The sequence below is a fragment of the Pogoniulus pusillus genome, chromosome 17 (genome assembly GCF_015220805.1).
Source record: "Pogoniulus pusillus isolate bPogPus1 chromosome 17, bPogPus1.pri, whole genome shotgun sequence".
In the NCBI taxonomy this organism is placed as follows: domain Eukaryota; kingdom Metazoa; phylum Chordata; class Aves; order Piciformes; family Lybiidae; genus Pogoniulus; species Pogoniulus pusillus.
Window position 1 is genome coordinate 7,104,030 of NC_087280.1, and position 27,898 is coordinate 7,131,927.

The 27,898-nt window shown below is 41.1% G+C and overlaps 1 protein-coding gene and 1 long non-coding RNA gene across 2 annotated transcripts in view; one reads left to right on the forward strand and one right to left on the reverse strand.

Annotated features, from left to right (window-relative positions):
• KLF13 (KLF transcription factor 13) lies at window positions 1-27,611 on the reverse strand. The gene is made up of 2 exons (XM_064157455.1): window positions 26,585-27,611; window positions 1-2,436 (listed from the first exon to the last, which is right to left on the reverse strand). The coding sequence occupies exons 1-2, from the start codon at window positions 27,120-27,122 to the stop codon at window positions 2,144-2,146; spliced, it is 831 nt and encodes a 276-aa protein (XP_064013525.1). The 5' UTR covers window positions 27,123-27,611; the 3' UTR covers window positions 1-2,143.
• The window catches only part of LOC135182889 (uncharacterized), a 47,019-nt gene continuing 46,650 nt past the window's right edge, over window positions 27,530-27,898 (forward strand). The window contains exon 1 of the long non-coding RNA XR_010305334.1: window positions 27,530-27,827. This is a non-coding gene — a long non-coding RNA (uncharacterized LOC135182889). The remainder of the gene's footprint in view (window positions 27,828-27,898) is intronic.

Genomic DNA, 27,898 nt, shown 5'->3' on the forward strand with positions numbered 1-27,898 from the left:
AAACCAACAAAGGGGAAAAAAAAGGAAAAAAGGAAATCTGTGGAGGCACAGATCTAGCTTTCTCTCAATTCAGAGTGGTTAGGAAGCTCATCACACAAACAACAATATTTGTGGTCTCATAAAAAGCTTACAAAGTTCCTTCATATCTGTGAAATGAAACAGTAGAATTGTGCCTCATGACTTCCATTTCAAAAGGGAAGAACGGTTCTCTCTATAGAGGTGAAAATCTGGAGAAAATGAAAAAATGCTGAAATTACCTGCACTTTGAACTGTCTTAGAGTATTTATCCATAGAACTAATAGAATGCATAGTATTGGGAATAATGTAAATATTCTGGAAGTACCTATGAAACTACTAGGAAATGTATATTAGCTTCTCACAGTTAATATACAGTACAAGAAAGACTTGCAATATTGGATCGATGAAAAGCAGCAAGTAGGATGCATGTTCATTTGGAATCTGGAGGCATTCACTTGCTATCAAACGGCAGGTTTGGCACAGAGAGTTTCTTTGTAACATGCTACACTTAACTGCACTTATACCTTACAGAAAAAACAAGAAAACCCCCAAAATTCCAGAATCAAAAGGACCTGAATTCGTAACACGCACCATCAGACCCAGCTGAACCAAGGAAAGTGTATTTGCTGCCAGCAAGGTCTCCAGTATGTCACAATGCTCCTGGTATTTTGCTATGATTTCTACCATATGAACCACAAATCTACCTTCTAGTGTCAAATATGTGAAAACTAGCCAAGATTCCCTTTTTGCCATGAAGCATGAGAACACCTGCTGGTGGGTGTACTTTTGAGAAACTCGTAGCAGTGCTCAGCTAAAATGACTTTCTTTTTAAACTGCAAAATGCCTGTTTTATTTTTCCAGTCAGAAGATACCTTACGACTTTGCTTCCTTCAATCAGTGACCACAACTGTGATGCAGAAGGACACAGAAACTATGTCTTAACCAATTTGTCTTGCAGGGATACAGCTGTACAGTAGGTAAGTACCTCGATAAACCTTTTGCTGGGCATTGGTTCAGCTGTGCTAATTCCACGGTTCATTTAACAAGAAAAGGAAAACAAAAAAGGAATAGAGAAAATTGTTCAAGTCAGTGTGGTTTGATTTGAATATTCTGTTGGTCCCATACTGAAGAGGCAGTGCAGGTAGCTTAACAACTTGGAAAGAGTGACAACGAAATACCTCGGAGCTTCCATGCCATCTTGAATACAATGTTGCCCAGTGTAAATGTTTCCTCGTGATTTAGGCTTTTTACTTAAGGCATCTTGTTTAGAATTGCTTTTTCTCCGAATTTTATCTAGCATGAAACAAACAAGTTTGTCAACCTCACAGAGATTTTTGCAATTGGGAGTTGCTTTTGGAGCATCTTCAGCATGAAGCGAAAAGACGACTTGATACAAAAGAGCACAAGGGCAGCTTGAAGACAGACAAGACTGCTGTTTGGACACTCCCCAATGCAGGTATATTATCAGGCAAACAAACAGTGGGAGAGTCTGGCACTACATTCCAGTACTGCTTTGTGGTTTGTATTGTTTGGTTTTTTTAAGTTTTCCCCAGTGTGTGAAAGAACCTAACAAAGAAGCTTCTGAGTGCAAATATATTTGCAGAGTAAGGCTGCAGTTAGGGTGTGTCTTCACTGTAGTTATTGTGTAACATAAATATCCATCCCTGAGAAAGGAGAAGGGGGACACAATCCAACACAGTTGATTTCTAAGTGTATGTATGCTCGTGTTGTGCAATCCGGTCTTACAAAACTACTTGGACACCTGAGGTGAACTAAGTGGGGGTCTTTCTCTTTTTTATAGATTTTCTCATTTTCTTACAAAGAATAATCAAAGGGATCTGTAAATGGTTGAAAAATGTATGAAATATTGAGACAGCAGGAGTCACTAAGAGTATCACATAAGTCTGTCTGTCCATGAGGTTAGAATTAGCCACTCATGTGGTTGGGTAAAGACAATCTGACTGGAAATTGCAGTGGGAGGCAGCTCTTTACTGATTTTGTTTTAAAAAAGGGAGGTGGGGAACTGAGGAGGGGAAGCGACAGAGTTTTTTCCATGTGTGCAACACAACCAAAACTCCATGTTAGGTATTAAGAGGCAAAGTGCTGACATCCAGTGCAGGTAGGACTATGGGGAGCTGGCGGGGCTGATTGTTGGGCTTGAGGCATCTGAGCGGCTGTAGTCACTGACAGAGCCTGTTCTCGAGCTGCTCCCACTTCGCCTCTTGAGCATGCTGGGGTGGAAGTTGGCATGGCGCCGGGCGTGCTTTGTCAGGTGGTCGGAGCGCATGAAGCGCTTCTCGCAGAGAGGGCAGCTGAACTTCTTTTCTCCAGTGTGGGTGCGGTAATGGCGGGCCAGCTCGTCCGAGCGAGCAAACTTCTTGTTGCATCCTTGCCAGTTGCACTCAAAAGGCCGTTCACCTGCAGGAAGCAAGCACAGCACAATTAGAAAGGAGAGCAGTGCCTTCAAGGCAGGCATTGTATGCTGAAGTTAGAATGAAAAGGTTGGGAGCAAAGCAGGTGCCACTTGGAACTAACTGGATGGAGAAAGTGTTCTTCTCTGCATGAGAGAAAGCTACTGTGCTATTCCAACCCGTTGAAAAGGACCGTGAGTAGAACTAGTGATACCATGTTTGATAACTAGACCTTCAGGGATGCTGGGCTCCCAGTCCTTTTCCTGGATGTTACTTTTCACATCTCTTGTAGTCCACTGGCCTTTACTTCTGGACTTTGACAATACCTGTATTGACCTGCATGGAATATTCACTTACTCCTCCAAGCTGTCCCTGTGTCTGTCTGACTCAAAGTTGAAGTTCAGAAGGTGTGATGAAATCTTTCTCTTTGGCTATTTAATAAAAACCATTATGGTGCAAATGCACTGCGCCAGTATTGAGGCACTGGATACGAGGCTGACTTGTATTCTCCACAGCCATGCTTCTGTGTTCTGCATTTGCTACAAGGTACTATGGTTTCTTATGTTCCCTGTCTTAAATCTCATTTAGAAGTGAGGCAGGGAGCACTGTACTTGAACAATATGCCACATGGAAGGTAGCAACCTTCTATCAATAGCTAATCTAAAACCCTTGACTTGTTACACTTAAGACAGGACCAATAAGCTCAAAGAAACAGCAGTCTGTTGACCTGATGCCCTTCTTAGCTGATCTCAGACATGGAGAATGCCTCTCACAGGGACAGATGCTTGTGCTATTTCATGGCTGTGCTAGAGGCCAACACTTGGGTGCAGTGGTGGATGTGCAGCCTTGAGAAGCTCAAGCACTAGAGGTGAACACAGGTCACAGACAGACAGGTGTCTGGAGTATATTCCCAGCTTCCTCGCTGATGTGCTACGTAGCTGTCAGCAACTTTTACTTTTTATTTCCTCCTTAGAGTCTCCATTTGTTAAAAACTAAAATATCAAATCATTAGATGTGCTGTTGTCTACTTCTTCATATTGGTTTGGTTCTTCATGAGTTTGAAGCTCACATATTCTTCATTTGTTACTAATCTGAAACATCTTAATCTTTTATGAATAGACTTTTCTTTTTTTTTGTTATAATTTTTATAACTCCCTGTTGCACTAATCTGAATCTTTCTAATGTTGAATAGCCAGTTCAGGGAGCCCAGAGAGCTATAACAATTCTGTACCAAAATAAGAAATACAAATTCTCCACACACTGCACCAAACAATAAATAAATAAATCAATAAATAATCCCCCTGGAGAAAGTGATCCACAAAAGGCAGCTAGGAGGAAGTTTGCTTTGCCTGAACTAAAGCCTAAAAATTTTAGAGCCACGCAAATGTTTTTTAACAATAAACCCAACAACAACTGGTCTAATGGATATAGTTGCATCAGTTTAAAACACCCCATGCAAAACCATTCAGTGTCCTCCTCCACCTTCTCCTGCAAACTGTCAGTCTGCTGACAGAAATGGGACGCAAATGGGTAACAAAAACACTTTGTCTGTTTGTCAGGTACCCAGTTATCCATTGTGAGACACATTGCTGGCTGTGGTGGGACAAGCTAGACATCCCTCCTGCGTGGCCACATTCAGTAGTCTTTCTCCCCGTGCTTTGGTCATACAACACATACAGATCTGTGAGGATTCTGGGAAGAAGGGCAATAAAATGTGATCTGGCATCTAGGTCTGGCCTGCAGAGTCAAAGTTTCTTATCCCTGAGCCATGGCATCATTTTTTTGGTGCAGCAATGACCTTTGGGTGTTTCCGGTGCCCATTTTCTGTGTTTGTTTTGATTACAATGATACCAGCAACTGAAGCAGGACTGTCCCCTGAAATTATTGCCTGCACACACAGAAGGCAAAAGTTAATTTGCCATGTCTGCTTCTGCCACTGACATCATGAAGCAGAAAGAAAAGGGTACCTTTTCTGCTGATTAGCTAGCATGGCTTGTTTTGTTTTGTTTCAACTGTCTTCTAATTCTGTATCTAGCATTTGGTAGCCTGCAGCAGGCATGACAGGGCTGTCCCTAGTGAGGGAAGTAGTTCTGGAGTGGAATTGTCTAAGATCTGTGTTACCCTGCACTGACAGTCAGGTGATGAGGGTTTTGCACAACTTGTTGCTCTCTTTCCGTACTGCCCATCAGATCTGAAGGTTCCTCCTCACGTGTCTGATTTGATGTTGTTGATAGTGGTGACAATTTGGGCGGTGAGCCAAAGAAAATGTGGCCTTTCTTCCACTATTTCTCTACTGTTGTCTTCCTTCCTAGGAACTATATTTTCCCCTCAGTTTGCCCTAGTCTTGATTCGGTATCTTCTTGATAGTTGCCTTGTGCTTCTTTGCTAAGTGTTTTTCTCCTCCATGCAATCTCTGACAGCTGCCATCAGCCTAACAGTGGTAGCAAGTTCCCTAGAGTGCTTCCCAGCTTTGTTGAGGTTTAGCAATACCAACTCAAAGAAAAGTTGTATTGTGAGGAAATGCTGGATGCCTTGTGTGAAGATAGGAAAGTCATAATTGTTCATATAAAAATTAGTACACAGTCTAGAACAAAGCTGCTGCAGGGTATTAATTAAGACAAGACTTAGCTGCAGCTCCAAAACCACACATGGAAATCCACAGTCTGTCATCAGTCTCATCTCTCAAACAGACAGGAAGCGTTTTGCTATGCAGGTAAGTTATATAAATGTCCTTTTACCAGCAGTAAAGCAATCAAAAGAATGAGAGATTATATGACTTGATTGCCAAATCTCATTAGGGAACATGGAGCCACAGTACAACTTTCTTGCATAAGCAGTAACCCATGGACATGTACTCAACACAGAGTTTTCACCATTAAAGTGGCTATACACAACACAAGAAGGATTTCAAGCTCCATTTTAGGCAATGCTGGTCATAATTTTACCTTCACACAATGACTGCAGAATTTGATTCTGTAAATTAATAGGGAAATGTTGTTAAATATCTTAAATATGACAGGAAACATCCAATATGTGAAAGTCTCAATGTTATGTCTTAGCAGTGGCAATAGCTTCATGCTTTGTGAGCATTACTAGCAGGTCTCAAAGAGAGGCAAGTCTCCAAAAGATAAAGATACTTGAAAATAAGGGAATCAAAAAGCAGCTCAGGCTTCTTTAGCCTTCAGAGACAGGCAAGAGATGCCTTTGAAACATAAGGAATGTTGTGAAATATTTTTATGACAGTTTTAAACAATATCACCTCCAAGGTTTAGATTAAACTGATATTAACTGAAAATTATACACAGAGGAATATTTTTTGCTGCTTCTGGAACTCCACCCAGTCCTAAGTAAAAATGCCTGTAAAGCTCTGTTAAGGAACTTGCAGTGCTCACTGATTTGAAAGCAGGTGAGAGCTGAATCAGTCAGGTGCACTGATGTCTGAATTGATTTCAGTGGCACAGATCTTGCTACTCATGCTGCTTATACTGTCTGCCAGAGCAGACTGCAAAAGGGATGCAGAGTTGCCTGAGCTATAGAAACAGCATTTAAAGCAAACAAACAAATAAACAAACAAAAAAAGGCATCTCTCTTGCTGGAAGGGATTCAGAAGCAAGTAGAGCCAGCCTGTTCTTATATTATATAAAGCTCCTTTGTATCAATCTCTAGTTGTTAATCATTTTATATATTGAGGCATCTATGTAGTTATGGGAAACATAAACTACAGAGATGGTACAACCAGATCTGATGTCTATTGAGCTTGTTTTGTACTGTATTTTTACTGCAGTCTTGACTATACCTCAATCCACATATACTTTTAAAACCACCTTTCAGTGTTTTTTCCGTGTTAAAACACCTTTCAGTGTCACCTTACAGTGACACTCTTGTACAAACCCTGGAATAATCTGCTTTCTGTTTCACCAATTCACCTGTATTATAGCCAGCATTAAAAAAGAAATGCTGTGTAGGCCTAAGCATAGTTAAAAAATAACCTACTAGTGTCTGGAATGCCAAAAGAGGTTGACACGCCTGTGACACCAAACATTTGGCCATTTCCAGAACTACAGTATAAAGATTAGGCAGTTGTATCTGAACAATTTGAAACATGATATTCACTGCCCTACAGGTAAGAGTATTAAGACCAACCAGGTATCTGGGGATATTGTTTTCCATTTAGCCCATGTAGTAGCTCTGCACAGCTTCTGTTCACAGATTCAAGCATATGCTGAGGTCACACAGTAACAAAGAAATTTGTACCCTGGAAATTCCATGAGTGCCTGTAAAACCAGAAGTAGTTTTCTGTGTTCTTCAATCTGTTTTGCTGCTCTGCAGAACAGCATCGTATGTAGTTAGGAAAACAGACTACAAACCTGAATGTGCTACTTTTATATTAATTTTTACATTTCCATATGCATAATTAAGGGTATACTTGGAAACACAGATTGGCTGGGTGGGGAGGATGAGGAGCAGACAGTTAAACAGAGATGTGACTGAAGCAGCCTTCCTCCAAGAGAGGAAGTGCTGTCCTGGGAAAAAGCATGCAGCCAAGAAGACTATGTTTCTTGAGACTGGTTTCTATTTTAACAAAAGAGAGAGAAAAGGGCATCCTTCAGTGGCCCTGATATGTAGTTATGAAGGTTTTCCTTACTGTTATTCTCATGTTTATAAACAACCTCTTTTGTATAGCCCAAAACCCAAGTCCTTAACCTTCTGAGTGAGAGATGATAATGTATATAGCTTTTGGTAGTAGACAAATGATGCTGTCTGGATCAAGTATTTCAAAAGGGATCAAAATAGTCCAAAGCCCCACAGTCTCACCATTCCAAATGCCTATAAATTGAAACCAGTTAGATTTAATTATTTTCAGGTTTTAGTTTCATAATCAAACAAGACAAATGTGATCATGGTTTTTTGCAGTCACTTTTGTGCACCTGTCCAGCAGCATTTCAATGTCTCGACTACCTTCAACCATATCTAATAGAGGTAGAGAATTCAGCAATGTTAAGCTTGACTAGTTCCAGGAAACTAAGGACATTATAGTAGTGTTCTCAGTGGAAAGAAAAGTTATAGGGCAAATCTAGCCATTACTAGACACCAGAAATATGGGAGTGTGGTACAAACATCCAAATGCAAGAAAAGCTTCAGGCCAAGTTATTAGATGCTGGGACACAGCAAGAAGGAGATAGGTTGCATTAGTATCTGCTGGCAGAAGCATGCTTATTCCTCCTATTTTCATTATCTGAGATGTGGCCTTTTTTTAGGAACTGAAGTTCTCAGATTTCCAGGAGGCACAGACCCATGCATCAAGTACAACTTCATTTCAAACTGTGAGTATTTTAATTTAAATCTTAACAAATTCAGTGATTAAATTGATAAACTACTGGAACTTCTGTTTCCTGCAAGCACAGGAAATGACTGCTGAGCCGAAGCTACAGCAACAACCAAAATATCCATTATTTCAATCACTGGTTTATTTTCTGCACCTTAATATTTTCATTGAGTTACTTAGATATATTTGCATACTTCTCAAAGAATGACTTTCCAAGTAGCAGATTTATATTTTAAGTGAATGTGTGTTGCTGGTTGCTCTGAAGCTTTTGTATTGCTCCATCTGGGAGCACAGATTACAGGGTGTGATTTATCTCTGTCACCACAGCTAACCAGAACAACTCAAATAGCAAATGACCACACATTCAGATACTCTAAGGATAATGGCTACAATGCTAGAGAAGTCTAAGCAGTGTAAAATTCCTCCCCTAGCCTTAACCACAGTCAGATACACCCAACAAAAAAAAGTAACTTGTTTGGTATGTTCCATGCAGCTATCTGATCCTTTAAAATATTACCACTCACTCTTGTTTCCTAAACAGATGACATTCTATCCATAATATTCAAGGCCTGTGTTTCAAACTCACTAATAATGTCTTAAATCTCAGTTTAGAATAATTTCAGTAACTTTACTGTGTTTTTATCAGCCACATTTGCTTTGCTTTTGCCAAGGCAGACTCATTCTAGCCTTTTTAGGCTTTTTTTTTTTTTTAATCTTTTTTTTCCAGGACACTCCATCTCATAATCTTTCTGTTGTTTAAAATATGCATCCATGGCTTTACTGAATCCCTTTTCAAAGTGGGATGCCCAAGCTGAACTGCTCTGTGTGGGCTTCTGTAGAACAGCTCTTCTAAAATACCCCCAAGTTTTGCACCGTGAATTAAGAATCTGAAATTTGAACCCGTTCTCTTTACTAAGTCATTTTCTGCCTACACCGTTAACTCCTGTTTGACTCCTGCTTAGTTCTCACTTTATATCTCCTGATTGCTAGATTTGCCAGATTTAACTGACATATAGTTCTGTTCTTCATAGAAGATTATTGGTCAGTGAAGTCTTTTCTGTCACATTTGCTGTAGTCTTGCTGTGTGACTGCACTTTAAATCAGTGCATCATTACCTCTTAGCCTGTAAAACTGTGAGCAATCAAAACCTCAGCTACCTTGTAAAAAGGCATCTCTCAGCCACAAAAATGGCCACGTTACACAATTCCATGAGATGGTGTTTACAATGCCTGCAATTTCAAAGGTAAGGCATAAATCTCCTTACAGTTCTGTATGCATTTATCACTGTTACCTAATGCTGCTCTTTTGTTGATTCTGTCAAAAAGTTTAACATTCACCATCTCACTCTCTTTCCCATACATTCTGACACACAACAAATGGAGACACACCCCCCCCCCCCCCCCCCACACACACACATCTAAGAAAAGAGGAACGTCTGAAGCAATAAGATAGCCATGAGTCTGGAAACTCATCCTACCCTAGCAGAGGCAACTTCTATGTCTATATGAGTGTGCAAACTAGAAGGGAGCTTGTCTGCCCCACAGCAATAATTCTATTGAATGTGCTTCTGTGAAGTGCAGTGCCTTTGTTTGCCTGGACTTTTGCCATAGCCTATTCTAAAAGCAGCATTTTTCCCTCTGCTGCTGGAATCTGTGAGTAAAGCTCTTTTACTGAGTACCAGTGACAGGCTGAGCTCTTGAAAAATGGAAATAACCAACCTCAGCGTCAAGAAATGCTTATGTTCTAAACCAAAACAATATAAATGTTGGGGTTTCTGTCAAAGCTAAGCACTTGCAATTGCTGGATGTAATTTCTGCTCAGTAGGACTAAAACTGCATCCTCTCTTATCTGAGACATTAAATCCAAGTGTTCAGTAAAATAGCTGAAATGCCCCTAATTTAAAAGAGCTGCAACTTCCACTTGATTTTGTCTCTCCTGCGGCTTGTTCCAGGAATGGAGATCAATAGCTGACCCTTTGATGTTACACTTAAATGTAAGATAATTAAACTGTGTTCTGTTGAAATGATGAAGTGATGAATTCTGGGGAGAGCAAGATGCATCTTAGCTATGTGTCATTTCCAAACCACATTGAAGTATCAGACTCTTAAAAGAGGGGGACTCTGAGACCTAGTACAGTAGCCCTTTAATTGCCTTACTTCTCTAATTTGTTCTGCTCACGTCAATAAATGCAAGAAAGAAAGATGATTATTGAAACCTCAATTGTGAATAAAATATAAACTTAAAACCCACCATAAATCAGGTATTACTGATTGACAAAACTGAAAGATGGGGGATTTTTTTTCCCCTTTCTATTTGGTCAGCTATACTTTTTAATGAACATACTTCAAAAGAGTACTGGGTTTGCATGACCAAAAAATGTAAGTGCTAATCAGCAAATCTGACCTATTGCATCACCCCAGCAAAGGAATTTCAGTCTAGAATTCTTGCCTTGACCCAAAAACTTGTTGTTTAATTCCTAACATACAAAGTTTATGTCTTCAGTATAAGCCAGAGAAGTCTGGCCTCTTGTAATAGAGACTAACATCACTGAGGTTCATGGGATTGTCTTCTTTTCTGCCATGTTGACAAGCCAATTCAAACCACTTAAAGTGACAAGAAATTAAAGGCTCTCCAAATGTGCAAAATAATAAACAGTGGGTTTAGCCAGTTAAAACTTGAAAAGGAAAGCAATCACGTGGACCTGATGAATACATGTGCTGGGCTGAGATCTCGGTCACGCATTTGCGGTCTTGTGCTACTTCTGTTCTAGCACGCTAGTATGATGAGTTGTTGTCTGCTACAAGCTGATGATTTCAGCTGTACCACTCGTCCTGTGCTAGAGCAAATAAAGTGATTAATGAAAATGTTATGCAGACAGTAACTGAAGCCAAGAAAGAAAACTCCCCAGACTTGATTCTCCCTTCTCCAGGAGAGGAAAGAATCTTATCCACAGATGATACAACTGACCCAAATGTGTCTAAAGGGAATGTGTACTTAAGGTACCAACAGAAACACGAAGTTTCCATTAAAAATTGCTGCCATGATACTTCAAATTGCTCACTCTGTTGCCCAGCCCGCTCTTCAAACTCAAAACAGCTCCAGATCACATGCCTGACTGTTTGCAGCTCCATGGGAGCTCTAGAATATTATACTCCTTGGCATACTGTCTTTCTCCAGCCCACTCTCACAGTGCAAAACAAAGACTGCATGCCCACTACAGGACACTTCTCTCTCTCCTTCCAATCTCTGCTATCTCTTGTTGAAATCTAAGATTACATCCCAACAGAAATGACAGCCTAACTGTCAAGCCATTCACTCCCCAAAATGTGGTCTTTACAGAGAAATTCTGTGTGTAGCTGAATTCACCCGTAGATACTTATGGGTCATATGGCAGGACCAAAAATGCAAGGTAATGGCCTCTAAATGTCACAACTGCTTCCCTAGAGATTTTCTTGTGCATGTAACTCCACAAATAACTGTGCTTCTTTTCTGATCAACATGATGACCTATCTTTCCTCACCCCTCAGTGTGGGACACAGGTTATTTCTTGTTCTTCTAAGAACCCAAAGGTTTTCCTTCCCTATCTGAAAATACTTTTATCTAGATGGAGAATTCTACTTTGCTTACTTAGATGGTCTAAAGTTTAAATTTATCTGAGCTCTGGTCATTGTGGGAGGTAAGAACTTAAAAGTTAGACCAAACCTAAAACTTTGAACATGAAGATGTTTGTATTGCAAGAATGTTTGAAATCAAACCAAACATCACAAACCATCCCTCTCTGTACAATGAACATGGTAATTTAGACTGCTTTCAATGGAACTCCTCCTCTCAAATAATTCTTGTGTTGGCTTTCATAAAAAATTGCAAGGTCATGCTCCTGATCTCTGGTATGACAATTTTGCTATTTTAAGTGTGAAATCGATTGAATAGTTAATGATGAATTATATTAATCTGGTAAGAATTGTGGGTGATTTCATACTGTAATTGAGAAGCACTGCTTACATGATCTTTACCCAGCACCTGCATGAATAACTGCAAAGAAGGAATCATCTGGCCCCATGAATCAGTCTTTTCTTTGTTGACACATCAGTGATTTTTTTATTATTCTATTCTACTAAAAACAGAAGAGTGCTTGTAAAAGCAAAGCTTATCCAATTAATGAAAGGTCATCCTGCTATGTGAAATAACAGACTAAAGGACTATTCATCTAAACTGAAACCTGTGCTTTATTTATCTGAATTTTAGAAGATGTTGAATGTCAGCTCCCTCCAACTGAAGTCCACATACTTTGGCACGAATGGACACTGCGGGTAAGTTGTGACGTTTTCTGTGTACAGCATCTCCCAGGATTTGGGGACAGGATGAGATTTCAGTTTGTTAGGGGCTAAGCAAACAGATTTAGTAAAGTTGTCTTTGGCTTTAACTATGACATTTCGCTTGCTGAACTTTTGAACTGTTTAATCAACAACCTCATAGTGGCACAGTATGCATGAAACTTGGGACTTCAGCATTTGTAAAAACAGCTAAAGCTGTAAAGCCAAGGGAAAAATCTGATACTGAGAGTTTATTGCAACTGTATGGAGGACAGAGGGAGTGGGAATTTCCTCTTACTTTTATTCATATTCAAGATGAATACTTGTGCCAGAGAGCAAGGTGGTGCTGAAGTTGTTTATAAGCAGCATCAACCCCTAACCATATGCAGCATGCATCTTTAGGGAACAGACAGCTCTAGAGACTAGTTTTATAGGCTAACAATCAATAAGTAAATCTGTTGGTTGACATCAGGCAGCTACCATTTCAAAGTGTAAATGCATAAATACATTGCATATGCCTCAAAAGAATCTTCTGTCCAGCCTGTGAAGCTACACATCCTGTCTGAACCAGGATCCAGGGTTTTGCTGTCAATAATGGAATCAGATTCTTTAACAGTTGTACTCATATTCTAATGTGCTCTCTTTTAAAGCAGGTCCATTTTTGCAAAAGACAGTATTTGCAAGTTCAACACTCAACTCTTGCAAGTCTCATTTCTATCCCCTATTCTGACAACACCTTTCCAGTTATTTTGCATCTCCCCAGCACATCCTGTGACAGAAGAGAGGCTGTTTTACTGGACTGCAGTGGAGGAGCATCACTGCTAAAGCACTGTCCCTCTGAACATTAACACCCGTGGTATTAACTGAGCCTAGGTGCAGCTCTGCTCTGTCAGTCTCTCCCATGTTTTATGATCACTGTGGAGGACAGCTGGGTGCAGGGTCACTAGGGAGACTGGCCTCACCAGTTGCATCCGATGTGTGGGGTCATGGTGTAGGAGAGAGGCCATGGTGAGTGCTGGAAGTGAATGAATTAAGTATGTGGTTGTGGAGGAGTCAGGAGCCATTTATCTGAGTATGACTGTAAATGTGAAACATAACTGGAAAGCTACTATCTGTTCCAAAGCTTCCAAAGGCAGCTTTGACAAGGGCATCTTGGTATACAGAACTTTGAAAATGCCTCTCTCTACTTTTGACATGACTCTCGTCATATACTCATATAGAGAAATCAACTGGACTCCTTTTTCCTATAGGAAATACTACTTTGAATACTTGCCTTTTTCAAACAGGAAGATCTTTACTAGATCTTTACTGTATTGAAATTTGCCAAATCATACACATATAGAAGCATGGCCTCTTAACCAGCTATAACTGTTTTTCCTTGCATGCCACACCTATGTCTTCATTTCTTGCCTTTACGTAAGAGTCTAGTGCTAAAAGCAGTTATGTGTCACTACAGAATGCGGTTTGTACACATGAGTCATGCCAGAAAGGCTGCCTAGCAGCCACCATTTTCTCCATAAGTACTTTAAAAGCTTCTTGACATGTACATCATCTTACTGTGCAAGTGATTTCATAGCAGACTCTGAATTGTGCAGGTCATATAAATCAGGTAAAAAATGCAGGTGCTGTAAAGGCAGAAAAGTTGTAGTAGACAGATTCCTAATACTTGCCAAAACATGAATTACTAGTGCATCAGACACATTTATTCATGCTCTACTACACCACTTCTTTTAAGAAGTGAGCAGGTCTACTCTCTAGCAGGCCTGCTCTTTGGAGTGAAGAGAGGGAACCTGCAGGCCTTCCAGGCTCTTTGAGATGGGGCATCTCCTTCCTTGTACATGCAGGAAACTAGATGATCACACTTTGCATGTCCAAAGCAGAGAAGCAAATGAAATATACTGCAATATACAGGATTTTATTCTGGCCAAAGATTTTTCAGGGGACACTTCCTGCGATGGAAAAGTTACGTGAGCTAGAAAAGGAAACACACGTTGCTTTAAACTCTTGTTGTGACAGTCTAAAAGATAGCCCAGCCATGTAAGACTGCAGGTTACCTCCATAATCCAATGCAGAAGACATAATTTTTACTTTGAAAAAGGTCATAGAAGGTCCCAGCTGCTCTTATTTTCATTTGGACTACTAGTCAATCTATTCCTAAATCTGGGAACTACAAAATTATATGAACCTGACTTCCTGTCTATATTCCTAGCATTGGGTAATCTCAGGCTGAGATCCAGGAACTCCAGTATGCAGAAGGTTCATAAACTTGAGTAATCAGCAGGCTCTCTTACAACAGAGTGACTGTAAATAAAACCAAAGAAAACAGGAATTGCAACTTTATGACTTGTGTTATATACTGACTTAGGGGATTGAGATGATCTGACTATTGAAGCTGCAGCCTCATGGTGCCAAGCAGGACAGTTTATTATTCCTACAAAAGACATGATGCACGAAGTACTTTGACCTTGAATTTCAGCCAGTTCTTTGAAACCTGTTTTTACTTTCTTTTGAAAAGTTTTTACAGCTCAAGCTTAGGACTGTTACTCTTGTGGAACACTGGAGAAACGAGCAAAAACTTAGTCTTAGGGCAAATACAACATCATTACACTGAGCACAAACAGGTATGTCCTTACCATTTTTTGCAGGTGACAGATCACTTCAGCACTGCAAGGCTGTATACACAATGCAATCTGCGTGCCCATAGATGCACATTTGTAAATCACCTTTTCAATGTAACCCCTTTGTTCAATTACTCATGGCTGTAAATGCTCTTAGAATAAATTTGTCACTCTTGGTGAGGCAGCTAGAGCCTGTTCCCATGCCTTAATATATGTTAGAAGGATCTAGACACAAGAAAGTAACACAGAAGTTGGAAGGATTAGAGTTGATTATTCACTAACTACTAGCTTGTTGGTGGAGTTCCGTACACATTGTAAAATGCAGTGGCCTCTTTTATACTTAAAAGAGTCAAACAAACTTGACTTAGGAACTAAGGACCATTTCTATATTTAAAAAATATTAGTATTTTTTAAAACTCAAAGGTGGTCTGATTTCCAAGTGAAAAACAGTTGTGAGGTAGAAGCTGCTGTTATTTTTACTGTTTGTCCTTGAAACTGCAACAAATGTACTCATGAAAAGCATGCTAGCACCATCATTTCTTCCTGAAGGGACCAACAGAACTTGCAGAGCACCCATGAGAGTGCTACAGCCTCTTTACCACTACTTAGTTGAGAAAACAGTTACACTGCAAACAGTGGTTGCATGCAGTTTACAGCATATACGTCTAATGCAGAAATGTAAAGTGTAACTTAGATGTGTCCAGTGGTATGCTATACGCAAGACCAGAGATGGAAAGAAGCTTTAAAGCAAACATATGCACGAAAGTTCAGCACAGGTGTCACATGCTTTTCCAAAATAGTCTGCAATTTGCTCACAAGTGCTAATCTTAGCAACATAAAGCAGGGTACTGATGATGGATCCTCAAAAAGAATAGCTGCTTTTCCAAGAGTTCACCACAAAAGCAAAGCACCAGCCAGACAGCAGCCACTCAGAACTTTCTTGTACCCTACAGGTTCTTAATGGCAGAAAAAAGGGAGGGGAAATGATTTTTTGTGTGGTGCCAAAAAATAATCTAGTCATTTGTACGTTCAAAAGGGAGTAATTGATTGCATTAAAAATGGAATTATGATCCTGTAAACAGTTTATAAGAACACCAGTCAAGATAAAGACAAAAGAGAAGGACTCTTTCACTGAGAAGTTTGATGTTAGACTAACAGGGAGCAAAGTACTGAAATCCTTATTATTATCCTAAAAGCTGAACTAAGATTTTATTTTTTATGTTATGCAGCCCTATAAATTCCAGGAATTAGCAGTGGCCTATTAAACAATCTCATTTTAAGTGATGAGGAAGAGAAAAGGAGCTTTACAGTAGTGTTTCATTACAGCGATTCTGTTGGTTTGAAAAGGTCAGCGCTAATTGATTTCTCCAGAGGCAACACTGCAGAAAAACCTCACGTGCAGAAATGCAGACAGAGCAGGTGAGTTCTACGTGGCTTTTCACCAGCAAGCAGTGTTAGCAAATGGTTTGGTGTGAGTCAGGTGAGAGTTCAGACTTGGAGAGAAAATTAAGGTTTGCTTAGTCCACACTGTTTACCAGAAGCATTTGTCAATTCTGTACACTGAAGCCAGGGTAAGAAACAATGACAAAATGTTCTGTTGTTTTTTTTTTGTGGGGTTTGTGTCCCCTTTTGGGATTGCTTGAAACTTTGCTTAGAAAACACTGAACATCTGTACTTTGACAGGCAGTGTTTAAAAGCTGTTTCTCATTACAGCTTTGTCTCTGCAGTATATAATGAGAGCTTTATAAATTATCACCTTAGACAGTATAAGGTATCTGACAATCATGTTCCTAAACACATTTCATCTGTATGTTTCTCAGTTGTAGAAGTCTGGGACAAGGTTCATAGTAAAGCATTTCTACCAGCTGTTGTACAATGTTTGCTTAATACAGCAAAGATAACATTGTTACCTGTTGGACCATCTCATTCTCCAAAAGTAATCGATGAGACTTGTTAATTAAAACAACTCAGACTTCTACATTTAAACTCCAAGCTCCAACATATGCTGTCTTATCTTGTGTCTCATTTGGTCAATAAGATGGTATTGCCCCACAGACTGAAAGCAAAGGCCAACACAACAAACCTCACTCAAGCTAGAAGAAAAAAGTAGAAGAATGGTGAAAGAGCCTTTCAGTGCAGATATTTACCTGCTCTTGTGTGATAGATGAACTCACTTGCAGATGGTATGTTAAGAAAGCTTTGGAATACAACTGTAGTAGAACACACTATGAGCAGCATTGTGTTCCAGCAACATCCAGCTACACTCCCACTAGCGTACCTGTGCTTCTGCAGGTCTTTCATTAAGTATTGTGTCAAAATTACAAAGGAACTGATATGTATGGGTAGAGTTCCCTTTTCCTTTAATCATTTTAAACAGGTATTTGTGGTATACACACCACAATTCTCTTCAACTGTTCTCTGGATTTAAGAGTTTGCAGATTATGTGGGACCTGTACCACAGATAAGTCTGACAATGAAGCAATGGTTCTGAACACCAGACAAATGTCAAACACTAAAATACCTTCAGCAGTATCTGTTAAAGCTCACTGTTACGAATTGTGACATTTCTCCTCTTAAAGTTACTGCATTGGACCTTGCACAAATGCAGGCAGCTATCACACCTGTCTGCCCTTTGAAAACTTCTTTTTCACACTATTTGCTATTCTAGAGAGCAGGTAAGAGCTGGAAATAGTGAGGAGAGGGAGGATCTTCCACTGTTTGTGCAGTGCTGAGATAATCTATCTAGGCCAAACAGATCATGAAGGGCTCACCATAAGTGATCTTTAATTGTGCCAAAGCATCTTTACATGTATTATTAATGCAGTGCTTACTATATGTGCAGGTGGTGGGGAAAGCAAGTGGGTTCTTTCCAAATGCAACACAAACTTCTATGCTTAAAACAGATTCAAATGTTTTCTTATTAGGGACAGTGACAGAGTATATTTTAAGTCAAATGGGAGGCGATTACCTAGCGATAAAGTCTATACCATAGCATCTATTAAACCCATGCTATGCAATTACTTTATTCCATGATCAAAGGCTACATCTTTTCAGCCATTTATTGAAAAAAAATTATCTTCCAAATCCATTTCTTACAGGTGTATTTATGCTAATAATACTATGCAAGGGCATTTGCTTACATTTCTATTTAAGAGAGAATTTGGTGCACAAGTTGCCAATCTGAGAAAGACTATTTCTAAAACGTTAGTGCAAAGAATTCAGTTGCTTCCAGGAATTTTGAAAGATGGGAGAAACAGAAGGTGCAAATACTATACATCTCTGCACAAAGGGGAAAAAAAGTGTATCAGTGAGAACCCTGACAGACATGTAATCCTCTGGGGTGTCTAAGAAATTCTCTTTTATTTTGGCCATGTTCTCAGAATTTAAAAAACGTACTGGATTTCTTTATAAAATAAGACTGGTCATCTGCCAACATTTTTTTGGCACTGCTTGTGTGGACATCCATACATCATATGGAAATTTCCATTAACTTAGAGGGGCTTTCAGTGTGCTACTAAAAGTTTCACACGCATGGGTAGGAATGCTGCCACAATTCACATTGGTCTTTGAAAAGATATCAATCACCAGAAGCGTCAAATGATTTTCTTCTGTTGGCATTTAGAAGAAATTGAAGATTTAAATTCAGTAATCCCCTAAAATATGCAATGAGAATTAGTCTGTGGGTCGGTGAGATTTTAGCAGCATCCCTGGTTTATATTTGTTACAGCAGGATCCTAAACATTAAGAGAACAGGAAACCACCATAGGCAGTGAGGTTTTGTAAGAATCTGTACAGCCCTGGTCTACTATGTAAATCTGTAGCACAGTAATTTCATTTCCTTATCCTCAGATTGCAAACCAACTATTTGTCTGATCTAATAACAAACAGCTTACCATTTCAGCAAAATTTTGCAGGAAACATCTGAAGATAGACTGGGTCGTCCTGTTCTAACGCTTCTCAGCTGGCTCCACTCTAAGTTCCTCTAGTGGAAATACTGACAGCTGTTCAGTTAAAAAAACCCAGTAGGTCCTTTTTTACTACTATACCTCAGCTGATCTTGGTCTGGAGTTAACTCTCCTTAGCAAATTTAAAAACTACTGTCAAAGGCAACAAAAGCCACACAACCATTCTGCTCACGTATTTGCTGTGCAGGGATACTCTAGATGGCTGCAGGACTGAAGCAAATAGATGCAAAACTTGCAGTGGCAACACAGTGCTCTCGTGGTTTTTTTCAGGTGCCTTTATTCCAGAAACTCATGTAATGGAATAACAGAGAGCAGTCTGGTAGAAATGTGGGCAGTAAATCTGAGATAGCTTACTGATCCATTGGTTGCAATGTCAACAGATACCCAGTCACTAGTGTTTTGCTTGCAATTCCTGAGAGCATTACAGAAGTGCTGTAACTGATTACAGAATATCTTTTCCTTGCACTAGAGGTCATTTCAGGATATGCTCACTTTAATCCCATTTGCCTTGTGCCAAGTTCCTGGTTAGTAAATGCTTTTTATGTTATGGTTGAAGAAAAAACAAAACAAAACAACAAAAAACAACAAAAGCCCACAACCTTCTGAGGTCATTTTTCTGCCAGTAATTACAACAGTGGCACTCTGAACTTTTAAAAACTTTTATATTAAGCAGAGGCACTGTAAGATCTGCTGAATCTGCAAGACCTGAAAAATACAGGATATGTGTGTCTGACTTCAGTGCCTGCACTTAAATAACCCACATTGTCTAACTATTGTTCAGCTGAACACAGCAAGATAATGATCTCACTGCCCATGCGAATCTACCTAATAGAAACCAAGTGGGTAACAAAAGAAAAAAAGTATACCTATAGAAATCCTACAGAAAGGACCCTTCAAAGATTGTCCTCCATTTGAACAGCAGAGTATTTTTTTCTGTCTCTGTCAGCACTGACTTCCAAACAGCTGATCCAAGATTGGAAGGGGGCGGAGGGGAAGTTGGAACATGCTTAACTTATAAAACAGAACTAGAAACCACATGTCCAATATAAACACATTCCAGGTTTCTGCTCTTAGACGTGCCATAACCATGTTCAGCCAGACAATAACACAATGCAACAGTTGTATTTTAAATGGTTAAAGCTGCCTTCCTTTCAGATGAATTCCAGTCTTACGTTTGTTTCGTGAAGAACTCCAGTTTAACAAAAGATTTGTTTATGCAGAGCTCACGTCACATACAAATACTTTCCAGTGCCCCACAGAGAACTATGTGCTACTGCGGGAAAAATTCTACTGATAATTTAGAATAGTTTTGCTATAGGCTATGATTAATTTCTAATACAAGCACAGCTATCACTTGCAATCTTCCATTCATTAAAAAACCTTATTTGATAGTTTACTCCTGTCTGGAAGACGTATGTCTTGCTCCTGAAAAGCAAAGTGCTGCTACCAGTGGCTAAGATGAGAACAACTGGAAGGTGATCCATCCATACTCACCACCTCCAATATTAATAGGTCTAGGTACACTGGACCTGAGTACCACCTCACTGCTAAAAGGAACACGGTTGGTAAAAAGTGTGAAAAGAGAAGTTATTTTCCACTAGGTAACAAAAAATGTCACCGTGTAGGAAAGGAAGTCCCTGAACACTATATTCTGTGAGTAACATTGACTGAAACAGCAATGCTGTAGTTGGGATTTTTTTTGTTAATCACCCTGTACTCAACTACAGTAAGATCACAGGTTGACAACTCACTGCCCAAGATAGACTTGACTCAGTAATTATCTTGGTCTCAGCAAATTGTGTTTTCCAAAGAATTGTGGAAGTCACAATTGGTTTCATTTTCTTTCTCTTTTTTTTTTTCTTGGTTTATTTGATCATTTTTTTCAGTGCCACACAACACAACCCTAAGTATCACTCAGATTCAAAGCAATGCTCTTTTGACTTTTAAACAGATCATCTTTCTCTTCCCTCCTCATTCAAGCAAAAGCAAACAGAGGGAAAAGGGTGCAGAAATTATGGAGAGAATCTTTCACTCTGCCAATTCTACCTGTTTCAAAGACAGTGATGAAGAGGGAAAAAGAAGACAGTGTTTTTGTAGCAGGCCCTCTCTCCATCACAGTTATGATAATGGCTAAGTACAGCTTTGCTTTAAAGGCTTTTTAGTTACGATGCCTAAACTATGTTAATTGTTACTGGAAGCTTTATTTCTGTAACTTCTGCAGGACTACTGTCTCCATAAAGACAGGACAAAAAGGATGGCAAGGAAGGTGCAGAAGGCTTTTAAAGAAAACAAAAATGTGCAAAAATCAAGAGGCTTAGTTCTCTTGTAGCTACTACTACTGGACTCACATTGTTCGTACTGGACCAGTGTTGTCAGCGAAATGGATTCTCCATGCAACCTTAAGCCTAACTCTTCTGCAGCTGAATTAACTGAATCCTTTACTGAATGATGAACCAGCCAGGTAAAATGAGTAGGTAGGAGTACTTTCTTCCTGACTTCAACCCCTTTTGAAGACATGTAAAAGGTTTAAAACTTGCTTGGTCTTCTACAAAATTGATGCTCTGTACATATTTCTAAGACTTTAACAGTAGAAGACCTGTAGTATATATGCTGCTTATTTGTTGTCTTCAGCAAACGTAGATCCAGGTTTAGGATCAGCACTTCTGATTAATGAGTTTATTCTTCTGAATTGCATGTTAGGGTGAGGACTTAGCAGGGATGTACATGAAGTTTTTTTGTTTCCAACTGACTCATTTAATGTGTTGAAACTTTCTTAGAGGAAGTAAGGAAGGAGTTGTAGAGCTCTTTCAGAGCAAACAAAAGCAGTGCTTTGTAGTTTTGTACTGTTTATAAAAATACATGCCTATTAAAAGATACTTGAGACCATCAGTGTGATGGTTGTCAGAAAAGCACAGGAGCAGGCTGCTGAGCTACTTAACTGCTTATGGACCAGGCTGGAAAGACAATTATTTCATAAGATTGCCATCTGAAGGTGCTCTGACATTTGAGCCCATCTCAGAGGAAAGCTTTAGAGAGAAGATTTGATGCAGTCAGCAAAGAGAGGAGAAGGAGCAGAAGAGCATTATGGGACACAAAAAACCACAAGACACCCTGGATCTTTTTGATCATCTGGGTGTATGCTGAAGATAGTCAGTTAGGTGTGCAGAGCTAGCTAGTTGTTTCTAACTAAAACACAAGAAGTTAAAAACTGCCACTAGAACTGGAATTGCTGAGCGACATGCAGAGGGCCAAATCCATTTAGTCTGTACTCTTGCCTGTGGGAAATTAGCACTGGGGAAAGGCCTTTTCAATTTCCTCTGGCATCCTCTTCAGAGGGAGCACAGCTTCACATTCAGTCCTGACATCCAGAATAGCACAACTGGCAGCTCAGAGGATAGACTAAACTAGTGGTACCCACTCATTTCATCCTGCTCTACACAAAGGAGATCTGCAGCCTTGTTCCCCTCTGCTTTCTGGAACGGTAGAGGAGACATTAGATGAAGTTTCTCCTTGTAATCTTCTATTAAAATAAGACTCCAGATTGAGACTGGTGCCCACATCTCCTTAGCTTATGCTAATTTGCACAAACATTTGGTTCTGATGACTGAAAAGCTGTTTCTGTGTTATGACGTACTGCTTAGTGCATAGAACTAGTAAGTCTAGAAGGACGTTTCAATGGGATTAAATTAAGGTTGATTTTGTGTTTTCTGTGCATTCATGGTGGTATGCTAATGAGGATGACTAAAAGCTTGAGAGGTCACAGTGAATTGGGGGCGGAGAGGAATGACTTTAATACACAGGATTCTTGCAATCCTTGCCCAAAATTCAGTTGGGGTTTTTTTCTACATATAAATATGCAGTATAGTTCAGTGTGTTTGGACCCTCTATAACTTCTCAGAACACAGCAGACCTGGGCAATGCTTTATGAGATTGTAGCCTGCAGGTGGCTGTTAGGCTATGCACTGTCTCTCTCTTCCCACTGGTGCATCGAACTTGGTTTCCAGTGACTCCAGGGACTTGCCAAACCTTCCTAGTGACTCTGTGATGAAAACTTGCTTAGAGCTTTTTTATGTAAGTGATTTGTTGAAAGTCCTTTATGGTTAGGTGTTTTGTCAGGAGTAAAGAGGATCTTTAAAACTGTTGTGCCAGCAAAATTTGTGTATCAGTTAGGATCAATATAGCTTGGGACAAAATGGGTGCTGCATCTGTGGATCATAACACAGCTTCTGAGAGCCACGGGAACCTCAGTGGAAAAGCATTTGGGCTTGACATCTACCCACTGACACTAAATATAACCTTCTGGTAAACATTAAAACTTCAAGGGCTTTGTGGTTGATGATCATGTTGAACTCCAGGACATTCAGTGAGAGAGTAGGGTTGAAAACATAAACATGCAAAGAAACATAGGGTGAGGGGAAGGGTTTGAACCCTGGTGAAGGGAACAGCAAATATTCTAATGATTAAACTAATGTTTTGTGCCTGTTTCAAGTCTTTTTCAGTTTAATAAAGCTGAAGCATTCATAAAGGTGAGCTAGCACAACTGCTAGTGTACCAAACACAAGAAAGGGTGGATTGCTCTATCACATTCTGTTCTAATAGAGAGCTTCATTCTAAAACATTATACTTGGAGCAGGGCCTGTTTAGCCTGGAGAAGAGGAGGCTCAGGGGTGATCTTATTACTGTCTACAACTACCTGAAGGGGCATTGTAGCCAGGTGGGGGGTGGCCTCTTCTCCCAGGTAACCAGCAATAGAACAAGGGGACACAGTCTCGAGTTGTGCCAGGGTAGGTATAGGCTGGATATTAAGAAGAAGTTCTTCACAGAGAGAGTGATTTCCCATTGGAATGGGCTGCCCAGGGAGGTGGTGGAGACACCGTCCCTGGGGGTCTTCAGGAAAAGACTGGATGAGGCACTTAGTGCCATGGTCTAGTTGATTGGTTAGGGCTGGGTGATAGGTTGGACTGGATGATCTTGGAGGTCTCTTCCAACCTGGTTGATTCTATGATTCTATGATTCTATGATTCTATGATTTTATATGACTAAAGGCACACGTGCTTCCTTGGCTGTTCCATCCTGTTTCTTCTGCTCTAAATACTATAGCTAGCATCCTTTGCACTATGGTTTTTGCTTTGGTCATTAGAGCACTGAGATCTGGCTATATCAAAAGTATTTCACACAAGGTATCAAACAGCTGGAAAATAGCACCCAATATCAGGCCGTACAAATTTGGGATGGATTTGACCCAATAGCACTTGGAAGGTCCTATACCTCTTTGCCACAGCGTAAGCTCAATGTTCTAGTCTACCCTTCCTCCAAGCATGAAGAGCGATGCCTTAGGTTTCTAGGCAAAGTAGCAGACAGTGATGAGCAAGTTTCTAAAGCAGGTCATAAATTGTACTATTCAAATTATACTTTGCACTATCATCAGTATCTTCTAGCCTGCAGGACCATTCTTAGCATTCAGTTCACCCCTAAATACCAGTTCATCTAGTCATACTGCATATGGAAGAAGTTCCACTCCACGGAAGTTTTGGATTGTTTCTTAGTAAACAGGTTTGGGAGTTACTGGGGAAGCTGTTTAAAGCACCTTTGTGTACTTGGGGTACTTCCACCACTGCTTGGTGAGGTGGACAGCCATTACCCTATCCATTTGACAGATGGGCAGACTAATGTATACAGGTTACTCTATTAGTTCAAGACCACTGGAAAGCAGAGAAGACCCAAAGCTGTTGTTCTAAATCAGTAAACTCCATTATGTGCTTTGTAAAAACAAACATTTGCCAGTCTAGGAAGTTATAGCTTGTTCTGTTAGCTTTGCTTCTAGGGAGTGTCATGAAAGCTTTTTTCAAGCTTGTCACAATTTATTTTGAAGAAAAAAAAAAATCAAACACCTTAGGAAACATTCTGCAAGAGGACTAAGAGACATTTTAGCCTGTTTAAAACTCAGTCCAAACAGAGACAGACCTGTTGCCAGTGAGGAGGGAAACTTGGCAGATTTGTTTAATGCTTCCCACACAGACATCGGAGATGCAAAAAAAAAAACCAACAAAGAAACTGTAGTCCCCGAGGGTCCTGCCACTCCCAGGGCAAAAGCAGTCCCTTCCTCTAGCTCTCACAGACATGCACACGCTGTCTTCTCTCAGCGCCATTGGCTACAACAGCCCATTAAGCCCTACAGACCCAGAGAATATACAGGAAATGAAGAGTTAAAAAAAAAAAAAAAAAAAAAAAGGAGGAGGAGGAAACGAAAAAAAAACAGAGAGAAATTGGAGGCAAGCCAGCGTCCCCGAATGACTCGGCGCAGCCGGCAGCCCGGAGCGGCACTCCCCAGCGGCCCTGCCCTCCCTCGCCTCTCCCCGCACGTCGGGCATGCACAGCCCTTCGCTCTTTATCAGGGAAAGGAGCTCCCCTTCTAAGGTCTGTAGTTGGTTTTGGACCCTAAAAGCATTGCCAAATTTATCTTTCACTTTTAGGACAATGGCAAACAGCAGCAATAAGAAAGCACAAGAACTGAAAATTAATGGAGATAATTCCCTGCAAGCCAAGTGGAAGCACCTTTTCCGCGTAACTCCCAGGGAGGCAAAAAGCAGTTACACAGTGCAAAGCAGGGCAGACTGCCTGGAGTGCCAGGAACATGCTGTTCCTTTGGCTGTGTGGCACGGGGGATTGTCCACCCATATGCTCAAACTTGATGGGGCTTTCTTCTCTCCCACACAGTGAAACATAGCCTCAATTTAGAAGGGCTCTTGCTTTATCTTGGGAAGGCAGCAGGAAAAGGCACGCTGAGGAAGTATGGCTGGAGTGGGTGAGGCTGCCAACCTTGAGCTAAAACTGTTCAGGAGCCACGAAGTCATGTTTAGTTCTGAGGTTCTTTTTTTCTTCTCTTTCTAGTTCTGAGGCTCTCTATAAGTGAACTGACCAAAGATCTTAAAAGCTAATTTATTAGCCAAAATTCCTCAATGGAACAGCTTGTACAGGGCTGCTCCAGTCAGTGTGCTGTCTCACCGTATGATCAGTGCCTTCAGCAGAGATCGGTCTCTTCAATTTTTGGTGCTGCCTGTCTGACTGGCAGCCATCCTGTTCCCCAGCATCAGCCAGAGGCTCAAGGCCTGGCATGCCATAGGGTCTGTTTCAAGATGGCCCTCTTAATGCTTGCAGTGCATAACCTTGACATGGACTGCTTACAAGATTTCCACGTTTCCTATGTCTCATAAGTTACAGTAGTTACAAAAGACTGGGCAGATACATCTTCACCAGTAAGTAATCACTAAACACTGATCAGAACAAGTTGGTGTTTGCATTCAAGTGTTTTTTGGTTTGGAGTGAGTTACGCCTAACTGCCAAAAGCTTTTTTTGAGACTGCCCATGTTCTCCTCTCTGTACGTTCATTATAAATGTCTCCTTATGACTCACGTTCAACCTCTCATCTGCTTTCCTGCCTACTCTAGCTTTCACACAAGTGTCTGCTAAAGAAAGAAACAGACACAGTCATTTAGGTGCCTCTAAAATATTTAATTTTAAAATACCAAGAGTCTTGATGCTTTGCATGGGAAGTGATAAGCTGGTGTAAAGCATGGGATAAGAAAAAGTAGATGGGGGAGGGAAAGAAGCATTGGAAAGGGAAGCAGCAGATGCATCCAACAAGAAGCTAGAAATTACAGCTTGGTACAATCCGCACGGATGACCCACACGCCATTCTCTGTGACGTTCAGTAATAAGAAAGGGCAACGTTAGCTTTGAATCTGTGCCCTGTAAGGGTTTATTCCCAGAGAGTTGGGGTTTTTTTTTTTCTTGTTGTTGTTTGGTTTTCCCAAGCTCGAGTTCCAAGAGGTGTAATCATAATGGTGGCCAAATACAAGTTTGTTTAGTTTTGTTTTTTCAACATTAATTACCAAGCTGTAACAAATACATCTCTGGCTGGATTTTAACTAACCTGTGTGGGTCCTTAGATGAGCTTTAAGATGGGAAGATTTGCCATAAACTTTTTCACACCCCACATAGTGGCATTTGTGCTTTTTCTGGGGTGATCCAGGGTCAGTCCAGCTTCTCGTGCGTTTGTTCTTTTGTCTGAGGCTTGGCTCAGTTACTGCAGCCAGGCCAGTAGGTGTGGCTGCTCTTCCTCCTCCACGCTTACCAGCCGAAGACACACTTTCTTCCTCCAACTCCTTAGGAGCCATAGAAATGTGTATTTGTTCTGTGATACCAAAGGTGTCCGTTTTTTCCGTCCTCCGAGTGGGTGAGTTTGGGACATGCTGGTTCAGATCTGCTAGAATGCTAGCTACCACAAGTAAGGATGATCCATTGTCTTTCCCCGTTTCTCTGACTTCTCGCTTATCTTCATTTGATGAAGGGGGTATTGCTGCATCAGGTTGGGGATCAGGCTTCCCTTTGGGGCTATGGATAATAGCACGACTGGACATGGAAACAAGGCACTCTGCTGCAAAATGATCCACATATGCTGCTGCTGCCATCTTTCATAAGTTTAAAACGAAATCCAAACAGAAGAGAAAAAAAACCGACAACAACAACCAACCAACCTACAACAGTGCTCTTTCCCTTTTCGAAAAAAAGGTTAATGCTAGCAGATTTTCCCCTCTTTTATTTCTTAGGATCTCTCCGTAGAAGTAAAGGCTGACTTAGCAGCCATCAAGCCCACACTTTGCTCGTGACGATCACACCCAGCTTGCCCCTGAATCCGAAGGCGCTGAAGTCCAGCGGTAGAGAGCGCGAAGAGCAGGCAGACCCTGGCACTGGCAGCTTATCGCTCGCAGTCTGACTTAATGCTGTTTTCTCCAGAAGGTGGTATAATAAGGCGGCGGCGTCCCCAGCCCCTCCATTGCGCGGTGACAGTAGAGTGAGCGCTCCCCGTACCGCTGCTCGGAGTCGCCCGGACCCCCTCGGGGGCGCGGCCTGGGACAACATCTGGGCGTAGCGTCACCGCCAGGCCACGCCCTGCGCCGGGCAGGCCCGCGGGGCGCCGCTCGGCAACTGAAAGGAGACTTCCGATTGGCTGGTGGAGGGCTCCTGCCGCGGGGGCGCGCAGCAGCCTCGCCCCCGCCCCGCCGTGTCCTGGAGCCACCCCGCGGGGCCGCGCTGACGGGGCCGCAGCGCGCAGGGCGGGGGGCGCGGACTCCTCCGCCGGCGGGAAGGCGCACGTCGCTTCCACTGGCTGCTAGGCGAGTAGGAGGCTCCCGGCCCTTCTCGTAGGCCGTGGCCTGTGACGGGTGGTAACGATTCGGGGCGTGTC